The sequence below is a fragment of the Mytilus trossulus genome, chromosome 11 (genome assembly GCF_036588685.1).
Source record: "Mytilus trossulus isolate FHL-02 chromosome 11, PNRI_Mtr1.1.1.hap1, whole genome shotgun sequence".
NCBI lineage: Eukaryota > Metazoa > Mollusca > Bivalvia > Mytilida > Mytilidae > Mytilus > Mytilus trossulus.
Window position 1 is genome coordinate 43,561,247 of NC_086383.1, and position 8,778 is coordinate 43,570,024.

The following is an 8,778-nucleotide window of genomic DNA, read 5'->3' on the forward strand; positions in this document are numbered from 1 at the left end:
ATTTTGCTTTTTAGATCATATATTGTTCTCTAACTGAATTTCTGTTTGAGTCAACAGGTTTAAAAACGGGACGGGGATCCATGTACTTATTTTCAAGGAAGCTATTTAAAAAGAGTTCCTAGTGAAAGAGTTCCTAGTGGTGAAGTTTAAATCATCCTTTGGTACATTTTACGGACGCCATCACGAATGTGACCTACCGAATTAAACTTATAACCATTTCTTTTTTATCAACATGATCAACACGACGAATGCTACATGTGCAACAGGACCTGCTTTTCCTTCCAGAGAACCTGAAATCACCTCAATTTGTTGGTGGGGTTCGTGTTGCTTTGTTGTTAGTTTTATATGTTTTGTGTTCTTTTGTTTGTCTTGATGTCTTTTATTTTTTGACCATGGCATTGTCAGTTCGATTTATGAGTTTTAGGGTCCATCTGATATCGTTCGCCCCTCTATGTCAAGTCAATGATTTAAATAAATCAAAAAAGCATATTATCCACAAATTTCACAGTTGAGGTCACGAAAACTGGCATTTTACGTAGGCAACCTCGCTTGGAACTGTATGACCTTAAGCAAACTTGCAAATTTAGTCTTAGATGCATAAAGTGTTTTATTATTGTGTATTCTTTAGTTTTCAAGGTTGTGTCATGTGTTCTATTGTTTGTCTGTTTGTCCTTTTCATTTTTAACCATGACGTTGTCAGTTTATTTTCGATTTAAGAGTTTGACTGTCCCTCTGGTACCTTTTGTTCCTTTTTTTTAATTGTTAGCTTTGTCAAAAACTGCGAATACTCTCAGTTCTGTGCTTAGTGTCTGTCTTTTTGTTAGTCGGGATGTGCAAATACCAAGCCATGTCCATCTGTGTTATTGTTAGATGTATTTCTATCCATCTGATGAGTTTAGCCTTTTTCAAGTGATGTTTTAAAGCTCGTTCATATGTTGTAGTGTAGAAAGAACATACCTTCTATTTTCGGTATTACCCATACAATAATAAGATATATCGATTAAAAAACTGAAGAAATAATATGAAATCATCATGATCATAACAGTGGAGTCCAAAGTCCGGATGCAATGCCAGTGTTAACGATGTCGATAATTATGATAAGGACAATAAAACAACTGAAATTCATCAAAAACGTTTTAGGAATTTTTACTTTTACCATTTGCGCTTTCATGATAATATTTGAATTTTGAATTGATCAACAGATATCAGAGTGAAATCCTGATCCCGTAGCACATATTGCTTCAACTTCAATTTAAGTAAAAATAGGTTCACCTCCCTTTTGTGCACTTCTATAAATGTTTCAGTGTCTTCTCCAACAGAAATACCGTCTAGTGTATACATTTCTGGCTCCTCTTCAGGACTATGCACAGCAATCTGAAACATATTTTTAAATAGATGGGAGAGGTACTCATGTCAGAACTAGTGAAACAATTAACACAAAAATAGTCTGTTATTCTTCTAAATCAGTCGTGAAAAAGATAGTATTTATCCTTAATTGCAAATATTACACGGGAATAATTAACTATTTGAATTATAACAAAAGTGAAGAAATGCACTTTTAACCCTGAAATGTTTCAATATTTAAAAAAACCCTATTTAAAACATTTTAATCAAAACTATTATCCACATTTATACATTTCTTCCATTCTTCCTTTTTGTTTGCATGATCTGTTTGTGATAGTGATACTTGTCTAAAGCTATTCTACTGATAGTCGCCTATTTTCAAGAAAAACAATGAAGATGTTATAGGCATAAGTAAATGTCAAATACATAACATCCAAGGGATGTCGCCTTTGATGGGATTAAATGATTACACCATTTACACACTTCCTCTTGTTTTTAGGTCCGCAGAAAATGTAACATAATTTAAACTCCTTAACTTTGAATACATTGAGGATATTGCTTCAGATCTACAATTACTATAATCAGTGAACGCTATTCTACAAACAGAGTGAAAATATTACTCTATGAACTTGATGCGTCGAAAACAATCACGTAAGGTATATTATAAATAAGTTTGTCGACAGTTTTGTGCGTGAAACATTTTTCAAACTATTCCCAGTTTATAAAAAGAAAAGAAAAGAGAAATACCAATATGTGTACTTGAGAACCTGAAAAAACATCTCTCGATTTATAACGATACTGCACATCAAGACAAGAGAGGATGGTTCACATAATACGCCTTGTCAGACTTCCCTATCATGACATGGAAATGTAGGAGAAAGTTGTTATAATGAAATTTGATGCGACTGTGATCTTTACAAGTGAGAGGTTAAGCGCTATAAAACCAGGTTCAATCTACAATTATCTACATTTTAAAATGCCTGTACCAAATCAGTAATTTAACAGGTGTTGCCCATTCGTTTGATGTGTGTTATCATTTGATGTTGCGATTTTATTATGGACTTTCAGTTTTGAATTTTCCTCGGAGTTCAGTTTTTATTGTGATTTTACTTTTTATAGATATAGGAAAATGTGGTGTGAGTGCCAATATATGTTCCATGGTTTAATTTTAATAAATTAACACTCAATGAAAAAAAATTCCTGGCTATTTTAAATATTGAACGGCAATAAATCTGTTGAGAAGTCTACATGTATAATGATAGAAGCACAATCCGTAATTATTTGAAATTTTTTTTTTGAATAAAAGTGAAACAACTTTGCACTGGGGTAAATTTTATCGCTCATTACCTCAATTTTGTGGTACACTGTCAATAACTTTTACCTGTAATTCCTTGGCGGCTGTTGTTTCAAAAAGCAGACTAGTCCGTCTTCCATACCGAAAAGTTAACTTCTTGCTATTTGCATTGAATCTCCGACTGGAGCATTTACCCAAAAAAAACGTCTCAAAAGAGATGAAATCTGTATATTCAACAACTGGTACATCCGAGATATTTATCAATTTGTCGTCAAAAGTGACAGATGTCAAGGACAAATCGTATGTATTGTCATGACAAGCTGCCAATGTCACGACAGGAAATGGGGGTCTTTTATCCCATCGGATGTACGTGGAAGAAATCCACGGGTAGCTGTAGTAGTTCATTAACTCAGTTGTAATGATATATATGAGGACAGCAACACTAAATAGCCATACTACTGCCCAGCATACGCTGTAAAATGTGATTATGTAATTAAGAAAAGTAAGTGTAATCTATTCATAATTATTCGTTGAATACCAATTTGCGTTGATTTCGTGGGTGCAGGTAATATAAATATTCAACGAATTAAAAAAAAATAACAGGAAAGTATGCAGACTTTGTAAAGAGCACGAAATTAAATATCCACGAATATGCAAATTTTCCTCAAACCACAGAAATCGATACTATCTAAAACTAAAAATATCCACAGTATCTTGTTGTCACCATTACAACACACTTCTATTTTGATATTCTTTTCAATGTAAAGCCTTGGTCACACCTTACCGGATAGCACGAACGGACGAAAAAGAGCTGCCTGATAGTGAAGACGGGCTCTTACTCTATGATCGATTATGAATAATAAAAATTCATGAAACTTAAGAAATCTAACATACCAATAATTGACATTCCTGACGCGAAATTTTCAATTGGCATTTATCCGTTTCAGATCCGTTCGTCCTCCGTTTTATCCGTTATACGTCCGGTTAAAGTCCGTTTCACATTCGTTCATCATCCGTCTCATCCATTAACCGTCCGGTAGAAATCCGGTAGAAGTCTGTTGGTCTACCAGATCTCCAACGGTTGTACAAAGGACAGGAAACGGATACAAAACGGAAACGAAACGGACGAGTACCGTACATAACAGAAGACTACCTAACGTTCAACGGACACTTCATCCCTTGGACGTTCGTTCAATTTTTGAACATATTCAAAAATGTCCACCGAACAGAACGGACGTCGACGGATAATACGTACGCTTAACGGACATGCAACGGATATGGACGGACATATACGGATAAGAACGGACGTCTAACGGACATGAACAGATTGAAAATAAAGTTATCCGTTATGTATCCGTTCGAGCTATCCGTTAAGGTATGACCGAGGCTTAAGACTATACATGAAATAGTACCACTACAAACTCAATCCGTATTTTATATTCTTGTATGTATGCACAATAAAACAAGTCTATTGTATTTTATAAATTTACCTGTGATAATATAAAAGTAAAATAACAAAAAATACTGAAATTGCTAAAACTGCAAATGGGAAATACCCTGAGCAATTATACAATTTAAAAGCTAAAACACATCAATCAAATGGATAACAACTGTCATATTCCAGATTTTTTTTTATCTTTTCAGGTATTTTCTGATGTAGAAAATGTTGGATTAAACCCAGTTTTATACTATAGTTAACTGAACAGAACGCAAAAACAGGCATCACATTTTGTGGCGTTAATAAATTCGTGCGATGCACAGTTTAAAATTTGTTAGTTCATTATGTACTGGTGATCTTGCGTACATTTATTGAAGTTACCTGTTGTTATTCTGAGGTTTAAATGTTGTAATGTATTATTACACTATTAATTCATGTATTTATCTGTCCTTAGTATTCTTTGATTTATTTGTACTATATGCCTGTCACATCATGTTGTCATTTTTGTGTATTTGAATGCTCAATTTTCAATGTATCTTTGAGTGCCCTGTTATCCTCAATCTTTGAACTTTTTCATTTGTCATAATTTTTCTTAATTCTAATGTTTTTGTCATCTATTCTGCACATTTCGTCCATTATTCACAACTAGTATTTAAAACCAAACATAGTGAGACCATACACTAGTTTAAACAAAACCTACGAGCGGCGTGTTTCCCAAGATAATTCTAGGGAAAATCTTTTGAAAGAGAAACAGAAACAGTGCAATATTTCCAATGTTGGTTCAACAGTTTAGAAATTAAGCTGTGACGTTATTTTAGTCGTTTAATTGATGTTATACTTCCTGTTATAAAGTACTTTGCCATAACATTTTAATTACATCCCAAGTCCTAAACGATACCGGAAAAGATTTCTGCGCAACTGCTACACTACCGGGAATGATATCTGCGCAGATCCGGAAATTAAAAAAACGCGACAAAAAAAATGTGTTAACGATTTTTAGTTCATTAGTACAATGAATTTTTTGTATTGATTTTTCTACTGTTATTGGAGAATTCGTCCCCATAATATGATAAAATATAACCATACCATAGTACGTCATATCCGGCTCCATATGAAAAAAAATCGAAAAAATATTTCCCTGAATTTTACAGTTGTAGGAAATTATTTCTATATGTCATTGCAGTTGAAAAAAGGCGAGTCATAATCATCTATATTTTATGTTTCCTTATTTTAAATTTTGTGTTTATCAAAAATATTTTGAAAACTTGAGGATACATGACTAATAAAGCTTGTAAAACGAACATACAAAGGCGCAATATTTGATCGAGTAACTTCGAGTGTTATGTTGAACTTCTTACAAATGAAAATGCACCTAGTTTTAGTGCGAAATATTATGTCAGGGTTTTAAATCTCTCTATACAGATTAAGGTTGCAATAATCAATATTGGAACTCAACCGTGGTTAAGATATAAATTAATTATTTTCGTTTCTGATTAATAGATCAAGCGGCGAGTTATCTAACATTGTCTAAAGGAGTTAATAACAAATTGACAAATGAGGTGCTTCTTTCGCTTTGTAAACAACACCGTGATAAAATTCTAGATATGTCTATAATTAGTGCAGACTCAGGGATATATAACAAAAATGGTTGTTACAATATACTTCCCACGTAAAACCACATGTATTGAAACCTATTTGCAAAACCCTCTGCCGATTTTATTGTTTTGAAAAACACAATTATAAAAGAAAAGTAACGTTTATTCCTATTTGGATGCATAATAAAAAGAAGCAATGCACAAGAGCTTGAAGAAATAAATAAAGTAAAAATAAATTAAATTAAAATACCGCGAAAGTCTATTAATGGTTTTGGCGTATTTAAGTCATTTCAAAACATGACGTCATACAAATGAAAGCGCTAGAGTTGAAAGTTTTCTGTTACGTGGCAATCCACGAGGTAGGTTTTGTGTAGTTTTCTATTGTATTGCATTATTCGCATATTACCTGATTTCAGCAAGTCAACATGACCCCACCTCCCACACACATACGGTAGCTTACAAGAAAAAAACATGTAAATTCAAAATGGCAAATGTTTGGTTGAGAATTAAAACAATTAAACAGATTTTACTAGCGGTTATTCACGAAATAATCCGTACAGACTGTAGATTTATTAGAATTCTTGAGATTTATTGAACGGGGAGTAAAAAAAGAACAGCCACACACACCATTGCACACAGCATACCCACTCTCGCTTCAGTTTTATAATGACCATATTTGTCCTATTAGAATCGAAATAACGCTCAGGATAAAATCCGAATATCAGGGCCCAGGCCATGTTAAAATTTCCAACAATCTATGGCTTCCATGAATTATTTCTTAATTAACAAAATAAACTTTTGAAATTGTTCGTTAGTCGTAATACCAGATGCTTTGACAACCTTGTTTATTAATTCTATATAGAAGTTTTTGGTCTGAAATAACTTAACAATTTTGTCACCTCATATACATGATAAATACCGTATATAAGTTAACTAAGTTCACAAAGCACGTTATTGTTAGTGCATTACATACAAAACTAAAGGCAACATTAGTATACCACTGTTCGAAATTCATAAATTGATTGAGAAAAAAAACCAAGTCCGGGTTACAAACTTAAACTGAGGTAAACACTTCAAGTATAAGAAGAGAACTAGAACACAACAGATACACAACATACACAAAGTTCTGAAATGTAACACCCACAGAAACGAACTATGATATAACATGGCCATTTTCCTGACTTGGTACAGGACATTTTAAGATAAAAATGGTTGGTTGAGCCTGGATTTGTCGCTAGCCAAACCTCCCGCTTTTATGATAATGTTAAATAGAACATTAAAAGGACAACATTACATGACAGGGCTTCAATACAAAAAAATGGGAGAACATATAAGTCAGCGAAACACAAGAATAATTGCTATATAATAGTATATATTTGTTCAGGGGCCAGCTGAAGGTCGGCTCCGGGTGCGGGAATTTCTCGCTACATTGAAGACCTGTTGGTGACCTTCTGCTGTTGTTTTTTTCTATGGTCGGGTTGTTGTCCCTTTGACACATTCCCCATTTCCATTCTCAATTTTATTATCAAAAGGTATTTATATTGTGAATTTTGTGCGCTTTTTGAAAATAAAATATTGTTTAAACTAAAAGGTACCAGGTTTATTATTTATTGTGCGTTTCGTCGACACAGGACTCACAAGTTGCGCTCAGATAAAAAAAAAGTTCGAAAGCCAAAACAAGTACAAATTTGATGAGCATTGAGGACTAAAAGTTCCAAAAAGTTGTGTTCAATACGTCTAAGGTTATCTGCCTTGGATAATAACATCCTTATTATTTAAAATAACTCATTCTTTTGCAAACAACTATTTTATAAACTCGAAATTTATATATTGTTATGTAGTAATTTAATTATCAGGTTTCATGCGAAAAACAAAATTTCATTAAAAAGAAAATAAAAAAAAAGAAATACCTTCGAATAACCCGTCCTGGATCTTTCTTGTCAAAGGTCATTTTATTCAAACCATGAAATCCATTTGTTTCGGTGAAATTTTTCCACAGCCCCTGTTTTGAAGCTTCCTCATCTTCCATTTTTGTCGCGATTAATACAATGTATAGATCACGGTGATTAACATTTCTGAGTACTATCCTTTTTCATCAGCAATATGTCTGTTCTAAATACTTTATGATCTACTGATTAGTTAGATTTAGTCTTTTCCTCATATTTTGTCAGGTATAGGAAACAGGAAACAAATTGATGCATAATAATTATAAAGTTAAGCCGTTGAACAAAAAACTTTTGTTCTGAATGATTTAGACATATATTTTTAGATTTGCTAAGGAATATCTGGGGATTCAGTTCCAACATTTTTAATTTTACATAACTCTTTTCAATTTTGAATAAATGTTTTTAATTTTGAAAAACTGATTTTTTTATGATTGAAAAAAATAAAATCGAACGACAAACGTCAAATAATCCCAAAAGGACAAACAGAAAACAAATTCAGTATCTTAGCATCTGATCATGATTATTGTTATTTTTCTATTTAAGAACTGAATCAGAAAACGTGTGTTTGCAATAAATTACAACAACATGAAATGGTGAACGCAGCGGTATATTTGTTTAAGAAGAGGGATAAAAGATACAAGAGGGATAGTCAATCTCATAGATTAAAAATAAACTGACAATGCCATGGCTAAATAAAAAAGACAAATGGCAAAAAAAAAGAAGAAAAAAACAAAAAATAAAAGTACAAAAGACCCAACATAGAAAATTATGGACTGAGGAACATGAGCTCTAACAACAACTGGGGATGATCTCAGGTGCTCCGGAAGGGTACGCAGATCCTGCTTCACATGTGACACCCTTCGTAGTTAAAGACGTCTCTTAACATTTTAGAAAGCACGTTGCTTATTGGCCCAAAGAGTCTGTTTTATTTTCAAAATTGCATCTTTTGTTCTGGGGAATATTGATTTTCTTGTTTGTTTCTGAAAATGACTAATCCACAAGAACATGAATAACTGTCATGTCTCCTCATTATTTTCTGATTGCAAGTGAGGCACAATTTGTTGTTCAGAATTGCAATAGATCTTGTTTTTTTTTTGGCAGTTTACGACTTAATAAAAAGAGGAGTGAAAGATACCAGTGGGACAGTCAAACTTATAGATT

The 8,778-nt window shown here is 33.0% G+C and overlaps 1 protein-coding gene across 1 annotated transcript; it reads right to left on the reverse strand.

The window, feature by feature from the left end:
* Nucleotides 1-1,166: 1,166 nt before the first annotated feature.
* Nucleotides 1,167-7,782, reverse strand: LOC134690512 (uncharacterized). The gene is made up of 3 exons (XM_063550481.1): nucleotides 7,582-7,782; nucleotides 2,726-3,110; nucleotides 1,167-1,374 (listed from the first exon to the last, which is right to left on the reverse strand). The coding sequence occupies exons 1-3, from the start codon at nucleotides 7,698-7,700 to the stop codon at nucleotides 1,168-1,170; spliced, it is 711 nt and encodes a 236-aa protein (XP_063406551.1). The 5' UTR covers nucleotides 7,701-7,782; the 3' UTR covers nucleotide 1,167.
* Between the last annotated feature and the right edge of the window lie 996 nt (nucleotides 7,783-8,778).

Bases quoted from the DNA above. Each gene is read 5' to 3' on its own strand.
- LOC134690512 (XM_063550481.1), bottom strand. From the start codon at position 7,700: ATGGAAGATGAGGAAGCTTCAAAACAGGGGCTGTGGAAAAATTTCACC. The intron at 3,111-7,581 runs GTATTTCTTTTT...CACATTTTACAG, and splicing joins CCAGGACGGGTTATTCGAAG to CGTATGCTGGGCAGTAGTAT. The intron at 1,375-2,725 runs GTAAAAGTTATT...AATATGTTTCAG, and splicing joins CAGCCGCCAAGGAATTACAG to ATTGCTGTGCATAGTCCTGA.